Source organism: Periplaneta americana, chromosome 9, assembly GCF_040183065.1.
Source record: "Periplaneta americana isolate PAMFEO1 chromosome 9, P.americana_PAMFEO1_priV1, whole genome shotgun sequence".
Lineage (NCBI taxonomy): Eukaryota > Metazoa > Arthropoda > Insecta > Blattodea > Blattidae > Periplaneta > Periplaneta americana.
The window spans coordinates 109,481,277-109,508,043 of NC_091125.1; the positions used below are offsets into that span (position 1 = coordinate 109,481,277).

The 26,767-nt window shown below is 35.2% G+C and overlaps 1 protein-coding gene across 2 annotated transcripts in view; it reads left to right on the forward strand.

Annotated features, from left to right (window-relative positions):
* The first annotated feature begins 7,246 nt into the window (after positions 1-7,246).
* Positions 7,247-26,767, forward strand: part of LOC138706381 (arrestin domain-containing protein 17-like) — a 33,725-nt gene continuing 14,204 nt past the window's right edge. The window contains exons 1-3 of one of the 2 annotated variants that reach the window (XM_069835588.1): positions 7,247-12,678; positions 25,079-25,235; positions 26,359-26,487. In XM_069835588.1, coding sequence (XP_069691689.1) covers positions 25,121-25,235; positions 26,359-26,487 — 244 coding nt within the window. In that variant the 5' untranslated portion in view covers positions 7,247-12,678; positions 25,079-25,120. Of the gene's footprint in view, positions 12,679-22,618; positions 22,714-25,078; positions 25,236-26,358; positions 26,488-26,767 lie in introns of those variants that run through there. The other variant, XM_069835589.1, reaches the window with a different exon arrangement.

The following is a 26,767-nucleotide window of genomic DNA, read 5'->3' on the forward strand; positions in this document are numbered from 1 at the left end:
ACGGATTCTCCAAGAAAATGCAAACCAAATAGCTACCAACCAAGCCCACACAATGGCGCCTAGGCATAATGTTTCCACTGTTGAAACTTGGTCTCAACCTGATCGAAAAAGAGGTAGAAATATTCGCACCAGCCTTGTGGAAAATATACCCACAAGTAATAGATTTACTCCTCTACAATACGAAGAACGGCATCAGATGAGTGAAGAAGGGAAAAAAGTTGATGGAGAAGGAAGTAGGCCAATAGCAGCGAAAGCAGTGAAGCAAACCAGTTCCAGTAGGCCTAATTTTAGCACACGTAAAAAACATAAAATACTGGTAATAGGTGATAGTCATGCCAGAGGGTGTGCATCTGAGCTAAGGTTACACGTGAATAAATATACGGAAGTGAGTGGTTTAGTAAAGCCTGGTATGTGCCTGGACGTTATAACAACTTCTGCAAAAGAAGAGATGAAGAAAATGACCAAAAAAGACACGGTAGTGATCTGGGGAGGTTCCAATGATATAGCCAGGAACAACACAGACAATGGACTACGTCATCTACAACAATTTGTGGAAAGAAATGACCAAACCAATATCATAGTAATGAACGCTCTACATAGACATGACCTTCCTACAACATCATGTGTCAACAGTGAGGTTGTAAATTTCAATAGGAAACTGAAAAAGAGACTAAAAGTGTACAATCATGTAAAGGTAAATGAAATAGACTTAAATAGAGACAATTTCACTAGACATGGCTTACATTTGAACGGTAAAGGAAAGGAGGCAGCAGTGAGAAAAATAGCAGCGATATTACATAGCAAGTTAATACTCCCGAGTATCCCCATTGCTCTTCAGTGGAATGACGATCAGTCCCAGGGATTGGATCAGCCAAATGATGAGACCTGCACGAGAGCTTCTTCGCGATCTAGTAAAGCACCTGCTCGTCTTCAGGATTCTTTATGTCCAAGTTTATCCCGGAAGAAGAGACAAAGGAGTCTGTCAGAGGAGAAGCTGTCGTCACCTGGACTGGATTTGAATTTGGGGGAATTGGAACTACCTCTTCAATGGAAGTCCGACTCGATGGTAGATAATGAAGAAAATCGATGCCTCCAAGAAAGTCTTCAGAGCCCGGAAGCGGCAACTAGATCCTCGGCTCGACTTGTGAAGACGCCTGCCCATCTACGTGATTTTTTATACCAGGGCCACTCACGGAGATTGGAACCACAGACCTAAATAGTGCATGTAAACTTAGCTCTTTCTCATTTGCTGATAAAAAGACTTCTTATAATGCTAACAAAATGGCCTCTGTCACATTAATGCATCAAAATTTTCAGTGCATTAGAAATAAGCTGTATCAATTAGAAATAATCATAAACCATGATTTAAAGAAGTTAGATATCTTATGCTGTACAGAGCACTGGCTAAACACAAAGGAAATAACATACTGTCATATTCCAGATTTCAACCTTTCAAGTTACTTCTGTCGGGACACTTACAAAAATGGAGGAACAGCTATTTTTGTGAGACAACATTTATCACATATAGAAAAAAAGAATACATATTATCTAAACCAAGACAAAGTATTCGAACATGCTGTGACTGAAATTAGCGGTCAGGATTATAATTTAACTGTAGTGTGTGTCTATAGGTCCCCAGATGGCTGTATAAAAACCTTTTTAGAAAAGTTTGAACTTCTTTTAAATCACCTAAAAAGCAAAAAGAAACAATTAATTTTGTGCGGTGACTTCAACATAGATTTTTTAAATAGTGATGCTACCATAACAGAATTCAGATCGCTAATTCGATCATATAATCTGATAGAAACAATAGACACTCCAACTAGAATAGCCTCTAATTCTAAAACATGCCTAGACCAAATAATTATTGACCATGATTCTTATCCATTCTCAGTAGGAAATATTGATATGGGTATCGCAGACCACAATGCTATATTCTTAAATATTTATGGATTTGAAAACCCTAAACCAAATAGCATTAAGCCAATTAGGTATAAAAGATCTTTTAATGATGAAAACGTTGAATATTTTAAACGTTTGCTAAGCAAAGAAAATTGGATTGAAGTAACCAACTTAACAGATGTGGATGCGAAAACAAACGAATTTATAAACTCAATAACTCATTATTTTGATGTTGCTTTTCCACTAAAAAAATGTACACTTACAAATAAGCAGTTCAACAATTCAAAAAATTGGATAACGAAGGGGATTGTAACTTCTTGTAGGAGGAAAAAGGAGTTATATAAATTGTGCCAAATTACAAATAGCCTAGATCTTAAATTACATTATAAACGATATACCAGCATATTAAAGAAAGTTATACATGCAGCTAAACTGAAATTCAATGGAGAATTCATTATGAAAGCACAGAACAGAGGTAAAGCTATATGGGAAGTTGTAAAGAAAGAAACTTGTAAAAATACCAAAGTCTCAAATCAAGACTTTTCAATAATACATAATGGTCAAACAATTCAAAATTCCTTCGAAATAGCTGAAATTTTTAATAAATTTTTTGCAAATGTAGCAGACAATCCTAATAACCAGGTAACAGGTAGTCAGGAAACAACCTTACACGGAACAGGAAATGTAAACACCATATTTCTATCTCCCGTGACTGCAGATGAAATTCTCGATATAATAAAAAAACTAAAAAATAATCTTTCCTGTGGACCTGATGACATTCCGGATGGTATTGTAAAGAAATGTGCCGTACTACTAATAGCTCCACTAGTAAATATCTGCAATTCATCTTTAATTAGTGGTAAATTTCCCGAACAATTCAAACTCGCAAAAGTATGTCCTATATTTAAGAAGGGAGATAAACAAAATATTAACAACTATAGGCCGATATCTCTATTATCTACATTCTCCAAAATCCTTGAAAAAGTTATGTATAATAGATTAGTTCGGTTTTTAGATTGCAATGGTGCACTATCTAATGCTCAATTTGGATTTCAAAAAGGCAAAGGAATTAATAACGCCATATTCACTTTCACGGAATTTATTCTAAATTCAAAAGACAACAAGAATCAAACAGTTGGGCTATTCCTGGACCTGAGCAAAGCATTTGACACAGTTGACCACATGATACTGATCCAGAAACTACAATGGTTTGGCATAAGGGGGTTAGCTAAAAGTTGGTTTGTTTCTTACCTAAGTGCAAGGCAACAATTTGTTGAAATAGGCTCAATGAAATCATATCCCACTATCATGAAAAGCGGGGTGCCCCAGGGTTCCATACTTGGCCCAATTCTATTTCTCCTGTATATAAACGACCTTCCCTCAAGGATAACACAAGCTAAAACCGTTCTCTTTGCAGATGACACCAATATTGTTTTCAATGCTCTTGATAAAAATAATTTACAGGAGAAAATAAATGAAACCTCAAGACAACTAGAACAGTGGTTAGCTAGCAATAGACTAAAACTGAATGTCAGTAAAACCGTTTGTATGTATTTCAGTCAGAAACAACTACATGACTCCATTGAAATACTACTTAATAATACTGGAATAAAGGACGTCGATTGTACAAAATTTTTAGGGATATGGATTGATTCCAACCTCACGTGGGAAAGTCATATTCAATTCTTAACTGATAAACTAAGTCGTTTGTGTTATGCTTTCCGTGTCCTAACCAATATAACTCCCAAGGAACTACTTAGAGCGGTTTACTTTGGCTATGTTCACTCTGTATTATCATATGGGATAATTATCTGGGGGTCATCATCAAAACTTGCACAAGTGTTTAGACTGCAAAAGAGAATATTGAAAATTATAAAGAAAGTACCTATTCGCTCGGATAGTAAAAAAATATTCAAAGAGTTTGATATTTTGCCCCTACCTTGTATTTACATTCTTGAAACAGTCTGTTTCATCCACCAAAATTATGATAGTTTTAAAATAAACTCTGATTATCACAACTACAGCACAAGAACATGCAATAATTTACATTTTAATCATCATAGGTTATCCAAAAGTCTCAATAGCTTATCACATACAGGGATAAGACTTTACAACAAACTCCCTGTTGAAACTAAAGCCCTTAGCTATGCTAGATTTAAAAAGTCAGTGAAACATATTTTACTTTTCCACATGCCTTTTACTGTCAATGAGTATCTTAGTTTAGCACTCCAAATTTAGCTGACAGTAGTTAGTATCTCCTTTTGTGTTTACTGCTCTTCTTTTCTATCTGATTCATGTCTGGGGTGAGACTGCCCAAGAAGATAAGGAAACCAAGAACCTTGTACAAGTAATGGTCTGAAGAAAACTGTGGAGAATTGACTTCATTACTGAATGTATTGATTGTATATTATTTGTATATTATTGTAGACATCTTGTATGTCGGAAAAACATGTATGTAACCGCATATTTATTATGTATTCACTCTGACGATGCCATGAAATCATTGTATTTCCTAAGGCTAATAAATATCTATCTATCTATCTATCTATCAACTCAGAGGAACTCCAGTACTTGACATTTTGGTGCCAAAAGTTTGTTTTGTAAAAAAAAAAGGAGAGAGAGATTTATTTTAGCTTTGCTATAGGTTATCACTGTTCGATTTTTAATCATCTTTGTAGCAGATTTGGAAATAAATATAAATATGTATAATTATCTTCAAATAGGTACAGTATTTTATGTGTTTTTTGCTCCATATACTGCTACAGTCCCTTTAAAAAGATGTGCGTGAAGATACATGTTTTTTTATGACACTGATTATAAATAGCTTCCAGAAACTATATTCCTGGGTGCGCCATTGTGCAGTAGTGATCTCTAATCAGTCTGAATATATCCATTGCTAATTTTCTTGGTATGTTAGTAATGATGGATTTTACTCAAAATAAACACACAAAAACATAATCACAAATAGTTATACATTTATAAGTGTCCTTACATACGTATATACAAACAGATACATACTCAAACACAATTTCAAGAGTATATACACTTTCATATGTTATATATAATAATATAGGTTTTAATGGTTAATATGAAATTATAATAAACTCCAGTTTTCCATAGAAATTAGTGGCGTGTTAATACCATTAGCATGAGTGTACTGCACATAATCTGTTAAGTATATGAAGGCTACAGGTCATTCGTTAACTCGTGAAACCAAATGGTTGCGTGCACCGTAGCATATAAGAACCTGATGGTGGGGATAAGTGAGCTTGCTTGCTAAGAGTAGGAGAGAAACTTCTCAGTCTATATTCTTCTTCCCCTGACGAGCAGAAAAGTTTCACGAGATACTGAATGGCCTATTACAGATTACCAATACTGACTCTGAGAAGATATTCAAATAAAAGTTTTGTATTTGAGCGAATTATTTTAACAGAAATATCATTTAATGCAAAGGTACGATGTAGAATGATAGAAGAATATCATTGACATGAGTGAGTTTAGTTCAGAATTCAAGGGCTTGGTAGAAGACGGCCAATCCCACTCTTCCATCAAAATTAGTTCTTTTGCCAAATATGATGACAGACATCATCTGCTGTGTATGTTCACGAGTTTTTTTTATGCCTAACCTTGTTATTCTTACTACCGGTATTGAAGAAGAAGAGCTTCTCTCCTTGATGGAAGAAGAGTATTTTTCTCAGAAGTTTAAAAACGTGGGATAGGTCCTTTCAGCAAGCCCTTCAATTACCTTCTATCTAGCCTTCTAAAGCAAATCAGGTTACGGTACCTTCCAACATTTCATTTAGTCAAATGATATACACCTACTTACTTTTATTGTGCAGACATTTCTACTGCAGTCGTTTTAAGTACGGTACTGAACCAATTGTTTTAATTGGCTACTTTTAACAACTGTTTTAGTCATACTGCTACCGGTATTTAATACTTTCCGAATTAATGTAAATTTACTGGATTATGAGCTTATTAGGACTATATACCGTACCTGTTTATTTTCTTCTCTAGGACGACATTTAGGATTTAGACACCCTATTATTTTGGCCTATTATAGGCCTATTTTCAATGCACAGAGATAAAAGAGGCAATCTAGGGGCAAGTTTAAAAGATCATAAGTTGGCTTGATTAACCCTTTTATTCTCACAGTCAAAGAACAGTTGCCAATAAAGGTACTATATCATTCAATAAATACTGTAAAGAATTAAATACCGGTACTGGTACCTATTGCATAATTTTATCTCTTTCCTACACTTGAATAATTCTGTAAACTAATTACTGCATTGCTTTAGAGAGTTGTGGACCAATGATGATATTATTCTCTAGGGACTTAGGTATTACTCATTCATCCATACTCTACAGGGAACAGTAATACAGATATATATTTTTATAAATGTTAATTGTAAACATGTTGCTGTTTGAAGTTATGTGATTATGTATGTAAGGTAAAATTAGAGTGATCATAGATTTTAAGCTGAAATTATTAACACATTTAAGTACGGTAGTTGTTTAGTCAACTGTCCGAAGAAAGGTCTGGACCTCACAAGTGACACCAACAAGGCATCACTCGTGAGGCAATTAGGCCAGGAGATAATGTTCCTTTTCCCCTCCATTGGATACATCGCCGATTAGCTACATATTACACTAATCAGACTTCAGATGCATACAAACAATTGTTTCTCCTCTGACACATATCGTCAAGTGAGATGTACTACTGCCTGGTAATAGATGCACATATCAGCCAGCACCTCAGTCAGAGGGTTTAAGTACGGTATTCTACAATAATTTTAATATGCAAAACTTTATGATCTTTAGTTTCCTGTCAACAGTTTTAAATAAGAACTTGTAATTATATTCGCAAATTCTCTGTTGACTTACTATAGTTGCTTCAATTGAGATTTAAGAAAATAATGCAACTAAATAACTAGGTACTTTAATTTATAAAGAAATGAATAATGCATCTCCTTTCCTTTTTAAATAAAAGTGAAAGCAGCATAAATAACATAACACACATGAACACACAAACAAAATGTAAAACAAATCTGCACTGTTCATTGAATAACTATCGTCACTCTAATTGCAATTTTTCAGAAATTAAAGTGTAAATGCTATTATTAATGAGTGTTGAAATATTTTTTTTTCGAACAAGCATTTATTTACATTTTTTAATATATGCTCCACTTTTGTATGGTTTACTTAATTAAAGTCTTTATTTAAACTATTTACGGTACTTTTAGAATACTGCTGTCACTAATGGTTAATCTTTCAAAATCCTTTACACCTGAAACAATTTTATAATGAAAATCAGTGGCGAAGCTATGGTGTAAATACTCGGTAGGCTGAAAAAATCTGCTTATCTTGTATCTTTTTATAGAGCAGATGTTTATCAGCTTACTTACTTACTGGCTTTTATGGAACCCGGAGGTTCATTGCCGCCCTCACATAAGCCCGTCATTGGTCTCTATCCTGAGCAAGATTAATCCATTCTCTATCATCATATCCCACCTTCCTCAAATCCATTTTAATATTATTTTCCCATCTACGTCTCGGCCTCCCCAAAAGTCTTTTTCCCTCCGGCCTCCCAACTAACACTCTATATGCATTTCTGGATTCGCCCATACGTGCTACATGCCCTGCCCATCTCAAACGTCTGGATTTAATGTTCCTAATTATGTCAGGTGAAGAAGACAATGCGTGCAGTTCTGTGTTGTGTAACTTTCTCCATTCTCCTGTAACTTCATCCCTCTTAGGCCCCAAATATTTTCCTAAGCACCTTATTCTCAAACACCCTTAACCTATGTTCCTCTCTCAAAGTGAGAGTCCAAGTTTCACAACCATACAGAACAACCAGTAATATAACTGTTTTATAAATTCTAACTTTCAGATTTTTTGACAGCAGACTGGATGATAAAAGTTTCCCAACCGAATAATAACAGGCATTTCCCATATTTATTCTGTGTTTAATTTCCTCCCGAGTATCATTTATATTTGTTACTGTTGCTCCAAGATATTTGAATTTCTCCACTTCTTCAAAAGATAAATTTCCAATTTTTATATTTCCATTTCGTACAATATTCTCGTCACGAGACATAATCATATGCTTTGTCTTTTCGGGATTTACTTCCAAACCTATCTCTTTACTTGCTTCCTGTAAAATTCCCGTGTTTTCCCTAATTGTTTGTGGATTTTCTCCTAACATATTCACATCATCCGCATAGACAAGCAGCTGATGCAACCCATTCAATTCCAAACCCTCTCTGTTATCCTGGACTTTCCTAATGGCATACTCTAGAGCAAAGTTAAAAAGTAAAGGTGATAGTGCATCTCCTTGCTTTAGCCCACAGTGAATTGGAAATGCATCTGACAGAAACTGACCTATACGGACTCTGCTGTACGTTTCACTGAGACACATTTTAATTAATCGAACTAGTTTCTTGGGAATACCAAATTCAATAAGAATATCATATAAAACTTCTCTCTTAACCGAGTCATATGCCTTTTTGAAATCTATAAATAACTGATGCACTGTACCCTTATACTCCCTTTTTTCTCCATTATCTGTCGAATACAAAATATCTGGTCAATAGTTGATCTATTACGCCTAAAACCACACTGATGATCCCCAATAATTTCATCTACATATGGAGTTAATCTTCTCAAAAGAATATTCGACAAAATTTTGTACGATGTCAACAAAAGTGATATTCCTCGAAAGTTACTGCAGTTAGTCTTGTCCCCCTTCTTAAAGATAGGTACGATTATGGACTCCTTCCATTGTTCTGGTACAATTTCCTTTTCCCAAATAGCAAGTACAAGCTTATAAATTTCGTTAGATAATGCTCTTCCTCCCTCTTGTATTAATTCTGCTGGAATTTGATCGATACCTGGAAACTTATCATTTTTCAGATTTTCTGTAGCAATTTTGACTTCAGAAAGTGTGGGTTCGGGTATAAATGGCTCAGCAGTTTGTATTTCAATTTCGTCCCGATCATTTCTACTTGGCCTATGTATATTTAGTAGTTGTCCAAAATAGTTTTTCCATCTGTTCAGGATTGAATGAGCGTCTGCAAGCAAGTCATCATTCTCATCCTTGATCACGTTTACCCTTGCCTGATATCCATTCTTGAATTCCTTTATGCCCTTATATAAATCTCTAATGTTTTTATTTTTACTATTTGTTTCTACCTCATTCAGTTTTTCCTTCATGTAATCTCTCTTTTTATTCCTAAGCGTACGATTTGCTTCCCGTCTTTTATTGAAATAATTATCTCTATTCGCCTCAACTGGATCCTGTAAGAATTTCAATTTTGCCTGTTTCCTTCTTTCTACTACCTTGCAACAATCTTCATCAAACCACGGTTTCTTTTTCTTAGTTTCATAATAACCTATGCTCTGTTCAGCTGCAATTTTGATATTATCTCGGATCAGCTTTTCTATCAAAATTTTTTGGAAAACCGATCCCACAAAAAAGATGATGACCACTCATTTTCACCCCCAAACAGAATACAGGTAAAACAATATAACTTATTTCTTTCAGAGCACCCTTAGTCAAGGATATTTCTTATACAATGAAAATTGAGAAATTCTATTTTGTCTTTCTCCATCCGCTATTTTAATATGTAAATGTAGTATTGATCTCCTATCTTTGTAAGCACATTTTATTTCCAACTTGAAAACGGTTTCTCTTTTAATTCTACAAATAATGACCTCATTGTTCTCTCAGTATAAGCCATTTTACGCAAAATTAATATGTAATACACATACACATGCACTTTTGATTAAACTAGACTCAACAGCGTAGCACTTTCAGAGAACACCAATATAGTACTACATACTATTGTGACAGAAGGCTAGCCTCGTTTCATACAGAGATGTAGTGAATCGATATCCCCTCTCTGGTCCCCACTCAAGCTTGCGAGAAAAGGTCGTAGCCATGCCTGTAGAGGCTTTTGCCACAAGCCCCGAGACTCGCACTGCTCTCTCCATACTGGAATGACTGCCAGTAGTGAACTTAATATATGGAAGGATCAGAGTGCAACTAAGTATTATGGTATATCATTATTACAAATTTATAGGCCTACTGTTAATAGGAATAATAACTCAAACTTGTTGGATAGGCTAAGCTTCAAACGCTTCTTAAGAGCTTCGCCACTGATGAATATCGACAATCAGTGACAAAAACTATATCGGATAATCTGTAGTTACTGAAAAGCATGGTTTTGAGTATCGTACTGATACTTTTACTACTAAAATTTATTTAAAATCATCCGTCCTCAAGTGAGGTTGACCACTGGGATCTGGAATTAACAAACATAAAAAGATAAAGGGAAATTAAACGAGTAAAATAATTATTCGATTTGTACATTAAAACAAAAATGTATGTGTTAACATATAAATGATAGTGGATAATTTGAAGAGTTGCCTTCAAAATTTCCATCACAATCTTCTGAACCTCATAAAATAAAATTTTAAAGGATTTAAGAATATTACATGTAAATTTTGGTAAACAACCCCTCGCTCCAAATAGTAAGCCTGTAACATCCCAATTGTAAAGCGAAATGCCATATTTTTCACTGAGGCATGGAAGACAAGGTACATATTTAGCTCGCTTGTCATTATTTATCTGCAGTGCTTGATTCTTGTCTCGTTCAAAGCAAATCGTAGGATCTAAGACCATAGCTTTCTGGGTTCTTCTATTGATGGCAATTATATCCATCCTTCTATGAGAACCATCTTCAGACACACAATGAATCTCCTCATGCACTTCCCATCCTCTGTTTCTTAGCAGGTTGGCAATTGCTGTACGGGCACGATGGTGTCTGTTGTTACGCAGTAGCTCTCCCTTCTTACAGAACTCCAGTACGTGGCCATGTGTTTCAGTCTCACTGCAGCCAGGATGGCAACAACGGGTAGTACTGAAGGTTCTACCAGGGACAGATCTCACTGCGGTGGCGTTGCAAGACATCTTGATGGCATTGATGTATTCCGAGGACGAAAGACATTTTTTTAGAGGAGATCCAGGAGTTGGCTTTCTAAATTTATTTTTGTATTATTACATTCATGATAATGGCACATGATATGGAAAAAGGCAAACTATACAAAACAAATCATAAATTTTATGTTCAAAGTGTAGGATTTGCTGCCTCTGGAACTTCGATCATATTAACAAAAATGTCACATTGTCACTAAAATAAGCTCCTGCTTCGAACACGTAGAAGAGAGCCAACAATCTTTTATTTTAAAGGTAAGGCGAGAATTCGTGATGTTAGAAACACAAAGTGTAATAAACCACTCCAGTGATCATGACAATTCGATATATAGCATTTCACGTCATTCTTACTCTCTCTGCGAACCATTGATATGTTTATGATGCGCAGAATGGACTATGTGGAATGTTGAAATGAGAGTATCGGCATTCCACGCAATGAAAAGGTGGCTGTTGCATGACTGGGACCATCGATGTATTAGCTTGAGATGTAACACATGTGGAATACCAAAGAAAATTTCATACAATTGATCAAGAGCTCAACTGTTGGTTATCATACTTCAGTTTCCTGGATACGTTCTCAAATTTAAATATCAAAATAACAATCTAGCAGGAATTTTGAGAATCCACTACTTTGTTCGGAAGCATAAGTTGTTTTTTAGTCAACTGTTCGAAGATGAGTTGGAACCTCATAAATGATACCAATAAAGCATCACTGATTACGCAACTAAGCCAGGAGATACTGGGATAGGGTGACCAGTTCTTTTCTCTTCCATTACATACATCATTCACTAGTACTGTATTTCACTGATCATACTTGAGATGTATGCAACAAATGTTCTTCCTCTGACACACATCGTCAAGAGAGATATACTGCCTGATGTAGATGTACATATTGTACATATCAGCCAGAACTTCAATCAGATGTAGAAGCATAAGTAATATTACCAAATTAATATATTTCACAAAAATAATGTCATTAAGGAGTAAAAAATACCTCAAAATTACTACTGTATTGTATGACTTCAAAGATCATACATTCTATCGTTTGACGTAGGTAGTATTTGCTAGACATAATGATGTGGAGTATAGTAATTATTTTAATATATGGAATGATTTTTGCATAGAATTTCCATGCTTCAAATGTCTCGACTTCGAATCAGGGGTGAAGCTAGGCTTCTTTTCACCTGGAAGAAATATTTCGGCACCAGTATTTGAATTGTGAACCTGTTCCCCCTCCTCTTTTTGAGAAATAAGTGACGATCGGTAGTAGAATCTTTATCAATTTTGCTTTATTTAACACACGAATTATTTTCTTATTTGTATTGTACAGTATTATTTAAGTTGTAGACAACCAGATTTACCATTTATTAAAAGTCATGTAGGTCTAATCTACATTAATGACATGAATTTCACTCAGAGAGGAAGATGAAATGAAGATATACAAATTGTGGTAAGTTCGATACTGAATTAATTAAGTTTTTCCTCTTCCTTACCTGAACTGTTTATGTCTTTCTTTTTTTTTTTGTTTCTATTTTTTCAGATCTTGTTTTTTTCTATATTTATAGTCACTTTAACTACAATGGTTATATCACGACTTTACAATGGATGAGATATCATTTCGTCTAAAGTTCGGCTTTCTCTCTAACTCAAACATCTGACGCCTCGACCTGAGGTGCTCTCTCACCATCATGCCATCCATCGTGCTGGACTACGATGGCTGGATAATTGAAATACTATTGCCAGAGGGTTATGACAAGATTGGCTCATGGAACTCAAAACAGGTAAAGAGCTACCTACTAGAAAAATGGACTAACAATAATTATACATGCATTTATTTTTTAAACGCAGATTGTGACTCATCTATTTTTTTGTATATTAAATCTATCCTTCTGTCCTTTAAGGCCACACGTTAAAAAAAATAATGAAATGCAACGCATATGAAACTCCAAAATAAAGTTCATACAACTAACAGCTCAACTCTTGGGTTATTATGGTGTACTTATGGTTATGTTCTAAAATAATAAGCAAGGATCTTTATAGTCGAGACTAGTTTAAGTGAAAACAACCAAGTTAATCCGGAAAGAAACTAAAGGAAGATTATACAGTGGCGCCAACTTATATGGACCCGTGGGACCCAAGCCCACCCAAAAATTTGTCGTGTTATTACTAATATTATTATTATTACTATTATTATTATTATTATTATTATTATTATTATTATCATCACCACCACATCGTCGTCTCATTTTAGGTGAAGTCGACCTGGTTGGCGAGTTGGTGTAGCGCTGGCCTTCTATGCCCAAGGTTGCGGGTTCGATCCCAGGCCAGGTCGATGTCATTTAAGTGTGCTTAAATGCGACAGGCTCATGTCAGTAGATTTACTGGCATGTAAAGGCGCGTCTCCACTATTAAACATTTAACAACAACATGTTAAACGTTAAATTGTTTACCGTCAACATCCCAACATGTTGATTGAACATGTTAATGCTAATTTCATTTAACACTTTGTCCACACTGTTAAACATGTTAAACTTGACTTTCTTTGCGTAGTCCACCATAAATATAGTCTATGAGATTTTAATATAGATAGTGTTTTATTTTCAAACCTTGGACAATGGACTCAGATGAAGATCTGACTTTTGTAAGTGCCTCTATTGCTTGTTAAAAGGCTTTGAAAAGGAAGAAAATGAGAATGTGGATGCGGCAATATCTTAGTAAAAGACACTATGCAGGATACATTCTAAACGAGCTTAAAGTTGAATACAGTATCGATTTGGATTCAAAAACTTGCTGAGAATGTCAGAACACGATTTTAATATAGTGCTGCAAAAATAGTTCCTGTTACATCAAAGAAATACACAATTTAAGAGCAGCCATTTCATCTCAATTAAAAAAATTACAGCGCGATTGATTATCATAGGACCTACGACATGATAGATGTTAAAGGAGTGAATAATATCGTATAATTATTCTTTCCGAAGTTTTACGAACGTTAACATACATCAGCAAATACGACTATTATTGACGTCAACATAGCATTAACGTTTAGCGTACGACGAGAGTGCGAAAACTCTCTATTGTATTCTCGAGAACAATTAAATAATAATTCCAGTTCTCTAAAACAGTCGGCCTTCTTAGTTTTGCCCGTGTATTCTTTTGCAGACACATCCCACAAACAAGGCCTTTCCATCAGTGCATTAATTTTATTCTAATGTATTTTCTTTCGTCCACTCCATTACTTCGAACAACTTACAGCCAACACCAAGGGCCAATGATAGTATAAAAATGATCAAGATACGCGCCACAAAATCGGAACTTATAGTTGTTGCTATGGAAACTGTACGAACTGTACCGACGCTGTACGAGCAAATGAATTGACTTGACATGTTTTCCATTTCTGCTGGAAAATACACCAACATGTTAAAAGTGTTAAATTCAACATACTTAGTTAACATGTTAAGTCAATTGAGACTTGAAATGTCTATATACATGTTAAATTCAACATGTTATATTTAACATGTTGTTGTTAAATGTTTAATAGTGGAGACGCGCCTTAAAAGAACTCCTGCAGGACAAAATTCTGGCACATCCGGCGACGCTGATATAACCTCTGCAGTTGCGAGCATTGTTAAATAAAACATATCATTAACATTTTAGGTGAATGATTTATTAAAATCAGTGAAGACAGATTTTTAAATACGTAAGTTGAAGTAAGGAAGCATTGTTGGGCCCTTCCTTGTATACAAAGAGTTAGCTAGTTAATAATAACAGTCATCTCATGTTTTTAAATTTTAAATCAAACAGAATACATCTTAAGAGAAAAGCAACAATGAACAGTTTAATTCTTCTTCGTTGAATAGCGGTGCTTAGTAAATAAAAGAACGAAAGAATCAGTTGACTTTAATTTTAGTTTGCGCGAACGTCGCTGTGCGGTTAACTACTTGGTGTGATTGTGATGTGATTTTTTTTGTGCTGTTAATCAAGTCCATGGATAAATTTTTAATTAAAAGACCGTGGATAGATACTACCCAACGTGAGTGGGTACCCAACGATCATCGACAACCATCCTGTTCTCCATTCAAAAATCAGCTGATGTACAAAGTTCGTCTTCACAAATTTCAAAACTTTATGATTCTGTTTTGTTGTGCGAAATCGAAATAAAGGGTGCTGGTAAGGGTAGAATTTTCCAAAATTCATGGCAGGACAAACATCCTTGGATTTTGTACGATGAACACAAAAAAGTAGTATCGTGTAAAGTATGGAAGGAAGCTAGTGGTAAAAAACTATTAAATTTCTCCACCAAAGCGGACGTTTGTTTCATTTCCTCCGGCTTTTTCAACTGGAAACATGCCTTAAGAAAATCTAGTTCCCATGAAATATCCCAGTGCCACAGAGAATCATGTTCCAAAGTACTGGCGGTGCAGAGTGGAGTAAATGTCGCATCCAATTTGAATCTTGCAGAGTTGCAAGACCTTCAAAATTCTCGTGTCGCCTTACATAAACTATTTTCATTGTTGTTATAGCCTATTTATCAAAGCAGGGACTAGTAATCCGCGGGCATAAGGACAAAGCAAGTAATTTCCATCAGCTTTTGAAATTGCGATGTGAAGACTCTCCAGAACTCAGGCGATTTATTGATAGAGATACTTTTAGTTGAGTGTCACACAACGCGGAAAACAAAATTCTCGAAATCATGGCATTGATAGTGCTTCGTTTGTTGGCTGATGGAATTCACGTAGTGGGGTGTTTCGATCTGCTTATGGATGAAAGGAGTGACGTGGCGAAAACAGAGCAAGTGTCGATATGTTCGCGTATTCTTTCTAAAACTTGTGTGACAGGATCTCTTAAAGAGCGTTTCCATGAAAGTGAAATTTTAAATACAGTGGAAAACTTTGTTATCGGAAAAGAAGACGATGTCAGGATTGTCAGGTGTGTTTTCTATGATGACATAAATGACTATGAGATTTTACGGTTGCAGAGAAATATGGTGTGTGGTAATGCTGCATTGTTGTTTGTTGAATTAAGAAATTTTGGAGATGTAGTTAAATTTCTGAAGTCATGTTATTCGTGAAATAGTGTCTGAATTAATTTAATTTGTACGCCTGACTTTGACTATGCCGGTTTTCACAATTACAGCCGAAAGATCTTTCTCCGCGTTGAAAAGGCTAAAAACATTTCTACATTGAACAATGTCCCAGAAGCGACTTAATCACATTGCTATTTTAAATATACACAAGGATAGCGCTGAAGAGGATGTTTGTGACGAGTTTATAGGAAGAAGTGCAGTGAGGAGAAACACATTTGCAACTCATCGTGCTATATAGCGGTGAGTCCATATATATTGTTTTATATTATATTACATAGTCGAATCGTAAATTAAAAAAGTTAATTGTAAACTTAAATTTACAATTTAATTACAATTTTGTTATTCACAGGGCTACACAACTCTTTATCACGGTTTAATTAAGTTCTATCTGTATTCGGTTATTTTTATCGACTTATCAAAAAGATTGTCAGATCTCTAATTTTTCTGCCATTCTATATTTTTATATCATTGTTGTGAATAGACATACATCACGATTTATGTAAGGGAGAATTTGATATTTTATTGTAATTCAAAATTTTGCGCCCATCCAAATTTTTTCAAAAGTTGGCGCCACTGGGAAGAAATACTTATTTGTATCCCTCTTACCATCGGGTACTAGGCTCCTAAAGAAAATTGTTATTCGCCAAAAGCGTCAATTATTTTCCATAAAACATCTGTAGAAGCGAAACTGCAGGAACACGTCTAGTAAAATTGCAGGATACTGTAATAGGATCATTAGATAAATTAATTCAGATGGTTTTATGTTAGTGTCGAAGTGGGGATTCGATGGCAGTAGTGAGCAATCGCCATTTAAACAAAGGTTTAGTAACCCTGCTGCTGCTGCTGCTGCTGTCACTGGTGTTGATGAAGATAAAAAGCTTTGGTGTCATTTTGATCACTATTTATTGTGGATACAGCATAAATTAATTAACTTTAATGAGTATGCCTTAACTACTGCAAAAGTTTTTGTACAAAAATATCCTTGGTATTATATGCCCACATCTGTACATAAGATTCTTCTTCGTGGGGACTCTGTCACTTCTTCCGATTGGAAAATGTCAGAAGAAGCTCAAGAGGCCAGAAATAAGGATATTAAATTCTTCCGTGAACGCATTTCAAGATAAACTTCGAGAGTTTTATTACAAATGAAGACATTTTTTTAAGACTGATGTTGACTTCTGATCGAATCATCACACCACTTCGAAAACTGCGAAGAAAACTGAAAAATCTCTTCCATCTGATGTAGTTAATCTTCTTAAAGAGCCGCCATTCGAGATGTCCCTAGATTTTTCTTCAAGAACTGACATTAACGCTACTTCTGACGAAGGCGAAAATAGCGACGTGGAATGAGTTTTAAAGCATGCTAATGTATTTAATAATGTTGTTCATGTATTAAAATTTATTTTAATAGAGATAAACTATTACTAAATTTTAAATTTCCAACTAAATATATACGTAATTAATATGGCAGTAATACAGTTACTGATAGCTATATCTGGATCATAAAACAAGACGGTGATTGGGAGGACAGAAGAAGATGGCAACTAGGATCCGGAAGGCGACCCTTCTCGCTGTGAAGCCGGACATATATATATATATATATATATATATATATATATATAAATTCTAAATGCGTTGAAATAGTTATAATATTATTTGCATGACTCTATAAAAATATTTAGACCTACTATAGGAATTTTGTTGGTTTTTCTGCTCTTTCGGATCACTGTGTACCGCTGAGTAGCATGAGAGCAAAGTATGCTCTAGGTTCATGAAAATAATGCTGTCTTTGGTATAGATAATACAGAACGTAGTAGTAATAGTATTGTCGAAATTCTCATATAAAACTGTTCTAAAACCGTTCCGTTTGCTAAAAATTGGACCAAGTTTCTTTTGGTGAGAAGACGTCAACTATCTGAGCTACAATGCGTGTGTGAGTTTTGTCAACAAACCACATGTGGCCATGAAAGTCTTCGTAATCGATGTAATGCGGTCGATTCTCACAGTGTTGGATAGGCTACATGCTCTTGGGCGTGTCAGTCGGGGACACGTGCGTCAAGTTGTGGATATCACATTGCTTAGCAACCATAATAAAATTGCGACATTGATGACGAATGTAAGACGGGACGGCATAAATTGTCAATCTCACTCAACAGCCATATTGACTTGGTAAGTTCCATAGGCGGAGTTTTGGGGGGCATGATGGGGCATTGCCCCCCCCCCAAACTTGGCCGAACTCTTTTTTTTTTTCTTTTTCTATTAACGTTAGAAAATATTGAATTCAAAAGATTTTTCTTGCTTTTGTTTATGATTAAGTTTCTGTGCTTAAATTGACGAATTGACCATGTCTCTGGACTATAATATTTATTTTAAATTTCTGAATGTATGAGAATTTCTATACCTCATTTGAGGAATGGAAGCACTGTAATGTTTTTTTCTTTTTCGTAACAGCCTGTACTGATGTGTTAGAACCCTGCAGGTATTCAGGCCGCCACTTGGAGAAATATGAATAACATACTGCACAACAATGCAAATAAAAGAAAAGTGATCCCGATATAATGTTAAACTTAAAGACGAGATTATTAATAAAATAATTAGAATTTACATCTCATATGATATCTTGCTTTTTTACATAAACAGATAAGTGTAAAATTGGTCATTCGCTGTGGAGTAATGGTTAGCACGTCTGGCCATGAAACGAGCGGGCCTAGGTTCAAATCCTGGTTGGGACAAGTTACTTGATTAGGGTTTTTCCTCAACCAATTGAAGCAGAATTGCTGGATAATTTTCGGCGATGGATCTCGGACTCATTTCGCCATCATCAATTCACATATCATCATCATCATCATCATCATCATCATCATCATCATCCATACAATATCCCGGGTTAAGTTCACGGTGTGTCGTGCTGTACTTGTACAAGAGCGCGACCGTTGTGCTTACCGTTGTGGTAAGCACAATAAGCCTCAGGCTGCAGTGCAAACCTTCTGACCCCTCCTCCGTACAAGAGGGAAAAAAACTGAAATTGTCTGTATATTTTGTTACAATTTTACTTTATTTTATAATACCTTTATTAAATGATCATATTCCGATATACTGTACCAAGGTCAAGCTATAACGGAGGAAGAAGATAAATGATGTCCCCTATAAACTCGTTATATGGGGATTCAATGATTTTGCTTTGCCTCCTCTCCAAGGAAACAGTTCTCTCTCTGCCTATCCTAAGTTCATTACATCTATTGCAGCAACCAGAGATGAATCGAGATTGGTAGGTCTACAGGCTCTTGGCGAAAGTAATAGGCTTAATTGCATCCATTGAATAATAAATAAAATATAATAATAATAATAATAATAATAATAATAATAATAATAATGAAAATGATAACACACGCAGCAGAGACATAGCGACAGAGATGCTAATACCTAGTACAGTATTGTCGAAGCAGAGAAGATATCAACAAACAATACCATCATGTTCAATGAATAAATAGGCCTATTTGCTCCAAAAATTAAGACGATTTAACCCTATACTGTATTACTTACTTACTTACTGGCTTTTAAGGAACCCGGAGATTCATTGCCGTCCTCGCATAAGCCCGCCATTGGTCCCTATCCTGAGCAAGACCAATCCAGTCTCTATCATCATATCCCACCTCCCTCAAATCCATTTTAATATTATCTTCCCACCTACGTCTCGGCCTCCCCAAAAGTCTTTTTCCCTCCGGCCTCCCAACTAACACTCTATATGCATTTCTGCATTCACCCATACGTGCTACATGCCCTGCCCGTCTCAAACGTCTGGATTTAATGTTCCTAATTATGTCAGAAGAAGAATACAATGCGTGCAGTTCTGTGTTGTGTAACTTTCTCCATTCTCCTGTAACTTCATCCCTCTTAGCCCCAATTTCACAACCATACAGAACAACCGGTAATATAACTGTTTTATAAATTCTAAATTAAAGATTTTTTGACAGCAGACTAGATGACAAAAGCTTCTCAAAAGAATAATAACAGGCATTTCCCATATTTATTCTGCGTTTAATTTCCTCCCGAGTGTCATTCATATTACTGTTGCTCTTCGAAGGATAAATCTCCAATTTTTATATTTCCATTTCGTACAATATTCTGGTCACGAGACATAATCATATACTTTGTCTTTTCGGGGTTCACTTCCAAACATATCGCTTTAATAATAATAATAATAATAATAATAATAATAATAATAATAATAATAATAATAATAATAATAATAATAACAGACGCAGCAGAGACATAGCGACAGAGATGCTAGTACAGTATTGTCAAAGCAGGGAAGATATCAACAAACAATACCATCATGTTCAATGAATAATATTTTGCTTAAAAAATTAAGACGATTTAACCCTATACTGTATTATTATTATTATTATTATTATTATTATTATTATTATTATTATTATTATTATTATTACCTATTATTTTCATCATTTTGAGGCCCCCGGCGGCCTCTAGATTCGCCCATGCATTAAAACGGCACTAGCAGCAACAATAACAATATTCATGAAGTGCAGACTATACAGTATATTATAGCCTATGTATGTATGACAGGACACGATGCGAATTGACAGGGGATGCCAGGGATCGTCCCCTCCTGAAGAATCTAGTGTCCCCTACTGAAAAGGTATTATTTTGTCCCTTCCAGGGATAACATTTGTCCGCTTCATGTGCCTAATGTATAGTTTCCGTATTTTATGTGTTATTAATGCAAAACATAACAGCGATTCTCCTTTCTTCTTTCATTGTAAGTTGAACGCGACAACAATACGAATGGGTCAACTTTACTAATTATTGTGGACAGTATTTTTTATCGACAATTAAAACTTTAATATCCTTCCCTTTGAGAAAATAGGCCTATTCAATTCGCATCTTGTGTATGTAAGTATGTGGAGTAACGGTCTTTACGTCTGACCGTGAAACGAGCGCGTCCGGGTTCAAATCCTGGTTGGGTTTTTTTTTTTTTTTTCGGGGTTTCTCTCAACGAATTGAAGCAGAATTGCTGGGTAACTTTCGGCGTTGTACCTTGGACTCATTTCGCCATCATTAATTCACATAGCCTCAGGCTGCAGTGTAAGCCTTCGGGTCCCTCCTCCATACAAGAAAAATACATGTATGGATGTTTTATTGTAGCCTATGAGGTACAACCGTGTCGCTTTACTTCTACGAAAGACTCAATACGACCCACGTGAGCTGACCTTCGGACCAGTGACGCTTTAAGCCGGAGCGTATATACCAGTGATTCCCAGATTGCTGCGTTGCATTTTCTTTACAATCTATGCACGCAGTACTTAACAAAAGCTGCTGATGGTTTCATTTCTATGTAAGTAAGTACAGTAGTTGGCATATTTATAAAAATGGAACAGTGATGTAATGAAAGTGGCATGAGAACAGAAGACTTGGAAAAATGTCTGTCATCTGACGTCTGACTAGTGTAATATGTAGCTAGTCGACGATATATGCAGTGGAGGGGAAAGGAACTGGTCACCCTACCCCATTATCTCCTGGCCTAGTTGCTTCATAAGTGGTGCCATCTTAGTAACACTTGTGAGATTCAGATCTGTTTCCTGACAGGTGACTGAACAACAACATAGCCAATTTGTCATCCACTACAAAACCTTCCAGTTTCTGTTAGTGTCAGACAGTCGGTCTAGCTAGGATGCTGATGAAGCTATAGCTAAGTCTTTGTGCAAAATTAACTGCACGATCTGTGACTATAAGTATTTTGGAAAATTGTGTAGGCAAATAAAAATTGCTTATGCCTGTTTTTGGAAATGTAAATAAATCTACGTTTGTACGTTGTTAAACCCGCATAGAAGTATGTCCTTCCCCGAGTGTGGGGGAGAGGGTAGGATGTAGGAGTTTCGGATGTTCCAAAAAATGCAAATTTTAAATTGTTTACTGCACGGAAATTATGAGAGCTATATTAATTATTTATTTACTGTTGGATAAAGGACAAAATGTCGTTTCTGAACAATATGTAAATCGGTTGGACCAGGGGCGAAGGGGGCTACTCGACGCGGCGCCGCGTTTTGAGCCGGGAACGATTGCGTCTGTGCGACTAGAGACACGAAAGCGAAGAGTACCTCGTTCTGTAGCCTAAAGACGACGCTATCGGAGTCTAAAAATTATTTACTAGGTGTCACAAGATCTCCACTTACATCCTGTAAATTTGTCACACAGTTTGTTTAGAAGATAATCACAGAAATCATGTGCCTAGCTGTTGTCAGGCTTAATTGACTTGAGGTCGTCGCGAAAAAACCTTCTTTCACTTACAGATAAAGAAGATAACAATCCTATTGATTTCGGCTGTTTATTCGGTATGAATTCGATTATTACGTACATTGCGGCTCCTGAAATATTACCAACCTCCAATTTACGACGTGCATAATAGTAGGCAATGTATAGTACGTACAAAGAAAGGGATTTCCTCTTTTGGTTTCTTTATTCCAAATTTTAATAGATCTTTTATCTGTGCGGAAGTGCGTGAGGGTCACTGTTATGATTTTGATCCCCTTTCAAGACGACCCTGAACGAAATATAAATATAACTCCTATTGATCTTTCTTTCCGAACAACATGAGAATGTAAACCAACAGTACAACGTGGCTTGTGTGTAACAGTTCTCCATCGCATCAACAGGTTCCTGCATATATGTTACCGGCTTGTTCATTAATATGAATTCATTTCTCGTCTAGGTACGTATAAGTCTGTATTAATAGCATGCATGGGCTTAATTTCAGAAAGAAATGTGAGAGAAATTTTCTGTAAGGATGTACAAAACTATATTTGCCCAGAACCATAAAATATGTAGTATATTATTTCCGTTGTATCGTAAACTCGATAGTTTACTTAGTTGAGTATTTAACGACAACTACTAGGGTCCACACCTGTGGAGTAACGGTCAGCGCGTCTGGCCGCGAAACCAGATGGCCCGGGTTCGATTCTCGGTCGGGGCAAGTTACCTGGTTGAGGTTTTTTTCGGGGTTTTCCCTCAACCCAATATGGGCAAATGCTGGGTAACTTTCGGTGCTGGACCCCGGATTCATTTCACCGGCATTATCACCTTCATCTCATTCAGACGTTAAATAACCGAAGATGTTGATAAAGCGTGCATATTATAGAGTGTTAGTTGGGAGACAGGAGGGAAAAAGACCTTTGGAGAGGCCGAGACGTAGATGGGAGGATAATATTAAAATGGATTTGAGGGAGGTGGGATATGATGATAGAGACTGGATTAATCTTGCACAGGATAGGGACCGATGGCGGGCTTATGTGAGGGCGGCAATGAACCTTCGGGTTCCTTAAAAGCCATTTGTAAGTAAGTTGATAAAGCGTCGTGAAATAACCTACTAAAAAAATCAACTACTAGGTTATCTAGCGTCGATAGAATTGGTGATGGCGAGATGATGCCGAGAATTTGCCGTGTGATTACCTGACATTCGTCTTACATTTCGAAAACCAAAGACTTGACATGAATAGAAAGGTTCAGTATTGTTGGTGATTTCTTTTATTCTTCGATTGGCTAATGGGCAAGAAATTATGGATAAGTTTGTGACTAATTAGGATAATTAATGGTGTAGTAAACGAAACTAAAATAATATTAATAGACTGTGGAAATGCGACTATAAATTCAAGTATTTGTTGCGGCATACAACTAACACTGCGAAAGGGAAAAAATGTGCTCCATCTAATAATGAAGTGCAAATAGTAAATAACTACGCAAAAAATTAAGATCTCGTCCTTTCAAATTATTCTCATTAAATCTTAATGTTAAACAAGATTTTTGTAAATCTTTGCCAAAAATAGTTTTCAGAGTGGTAGATTTAAGCAAGATCAAACAAACAAAAAAAAAAAAAAAAAAATCTAAAATACTATTACAGCTATTTTTACAGTTTCATCTGTTGCTGTTTTACTTACATTTTGGTGATCTTCACCGTAACTAAGGAAGCGAATTAATATACCTATGTCATTTTTGCTCTAAAGTAACCAGGACCATAGCCTTAAGTAGCGTACATGCCGCTAATTATATCAAGGGAAAATATTCCATTTTTATCTTGCTCCACGATAAAATACTAAATTTTGCTCTATTTGTATTGCATTTTTGGTCCAGAGGAAATACTCGACTTCTACGAAAATACACGTATTTTATTCGCAAATTTATAGTAGGCCTATCATCTTTGGTCTAGGGAAAATACTCATCTTTAAGGGGGCGGGGGAAGCTTAAGGATCGCCTCGAATTGTACACTTCAACCTACACAATAAAGCCTCTTATCCAAGATTACGCTGTTATCCCTAAGGTAATTTAATCTTATAATCAACAAAAATGGATCAACTATTCATAAATAAATAATTCAGTCATTAATATTTCTTTTATGTTTTCTATATCAGGTTTATTTGTTGGGGTAATCTAAGTTATTTATTTGGTAGTGATTTAATTTCTTTTGATTTGATCTTATTAAAATTATGTTCCGAAACTTATGACGCATATACGAAATTGCTTGAGATTTGTGGGAATTAAAGCAATTGGGGGACAGATTTTCTCCGACTACTTCGGCTTTATAATTTTCTTTCTCGTTCATTATATGAATCCTATAGATTCAAAATCCCCTATATTCACTTTCATAAACTGAAGGATTTTAACAGTAACTGATGGCAAATTTTCAACCTCACAGTGACTTTTAACAAACCTTTTGCTTTAAATTTGCTTTAAATTTAGCGACTTCTTGAATTCAAACTGTATAAATCATTCGAATTCATTCTTAGTAAGCAATATGTGGGCGTAACTCAATTACGAACAAAATTGTCTTTAGAGGGTTTTGAATCTAGAGGATTCATATATCTCATTATCAATATTGATACGTGTCTAACTAGTACCTGCAATTAAAAAATGATGTTAAATAAAAAATTCTCCTTTATTATAGGGCGATTAAAATCAAAGAGAACATTTAACAAATCTATAAATATTGTTGTTGTTATTATTATTATTATCATTATTATTATTATTATTATTATTATTATTATTAATAATAATTACCGTATTGTTATTTTCTTTTATTACAGGGACTGATTGTAATATATATGTGATATGGGAAAGTGTTCAACATGGGAATTAAAAATATGCAGTTGACATTTGATAATCCCCATAATATATACGTAGCTGGACAAACACTATCTGGATGTATTTTAATAAACCTGGATTCTGCGAAAGAATTTCGCAGTAAGTGTTAGACGTAATATTGTAAAATATATGTATATTATATTAGGAAAAGATAATTATATTGAGAGTGACGGCTCTTGAATAAATGACTATGACACCTGGGCTGCGAACAACTTACCTGCATATAAACTGTCATACTATTACCAAAAGTCTTAGCAATACTTATACAATACCTGTATCTTATTATTAGGGCTGAAGAAAAGTATTGGTATCAGGGTAGTAAATAATTTCTATATACATTGTTTACAAAATGCGTTGCTTTGCCAGATGTCTTTACTGTCTGTAAGTAGCAGAAAGAGTGAACATCCGACTCTCTTCAATAGTATACCTCCTTAAGTGACGTGAGGTTGTATCAGAATGCAGAACAAAAATCCAACAAAGAACAGATAATAAGAGGACTGAATTCAGAACATGGGGAAAAAAGTGTTTGACTTAATTGATCATGATATATATTGTAAATTTAATACTTGTCTCGACTTAATTAATTTGAAACACAAGTAATCCTGTAAATGTGAATTATAATATGAGTTCATTCATAAGAAGCAGACTGTACAAACAGCCGCTACCGTAACTAGTCGAGTGTGCACACAAGCATTTTATAAACACAGAACTCTACGTACGATGCAGGTAGCCTATAATCGATACTTTTTTTCAGCCCTACTTATTATACTCTTATAACAAGATACCTGAAGATATTAAAACTGTAAATGATAAATGTTTTAAAACCAGAGTAAAAATTATTTTGCTTGAGACCATGCCTTTCAAAATAATTGATTTTTTTTTGGTCAGAGCCATAAAATTGAATACTTATCTTTATTTCCTGTTGCGCATAATTAATTACCCTGCAAAGTAAATAAATAAATAAATAAATAAATAAATAAATAAATGAGTAAGTAAATAAGTAAATAATTAAATAAATAAATAAGTAGATAAATAAATAAATAAATAAATAAATAAGATAAAGTCTCATATTAAAAATGTTGTTTGTGTGTGTGCACACTTAATTCTAACGAACCTAAAATCTATAATAGATTGTACTCGTATAAGGACATAAATAAACATTAAAAATAAGTAAATAAAGTCGGCATTGAGTAACTACTTGAATTAAGTTCCTGTTTTGCAGAAATCACTGTTATAATTGGAGGAGAAGGTCATACAAAATGGAGAGAAAACCACGGACAATCGGGCTCAAGTACTTATACTGGTCGTGAGAAGTATTTTGAGCACAAAATCGATGTTTTTGGAATATCTGGTGAGTACTATTCACTATAATTGACCAGTAATCTCCATTCCTATATGGCATGATAGAATGAAGTCCATTGGTACTCTTGTTTTCGAATGTTGCTTACAGTTTTATCGAAAGCTGTTCTAGAAACTAGTGATGTATTACTTCTTCTAGATGTAAAGGTGAAAGTAAAGTCAACCCCATGACAGGCCAAATCGACCAGAGGGTGGCGAGATGTTAAGACTTCCACATTTATAGACAATCTGCATTTAATGGCAGTAGGGATGTCATTCCTACATGCCCACTG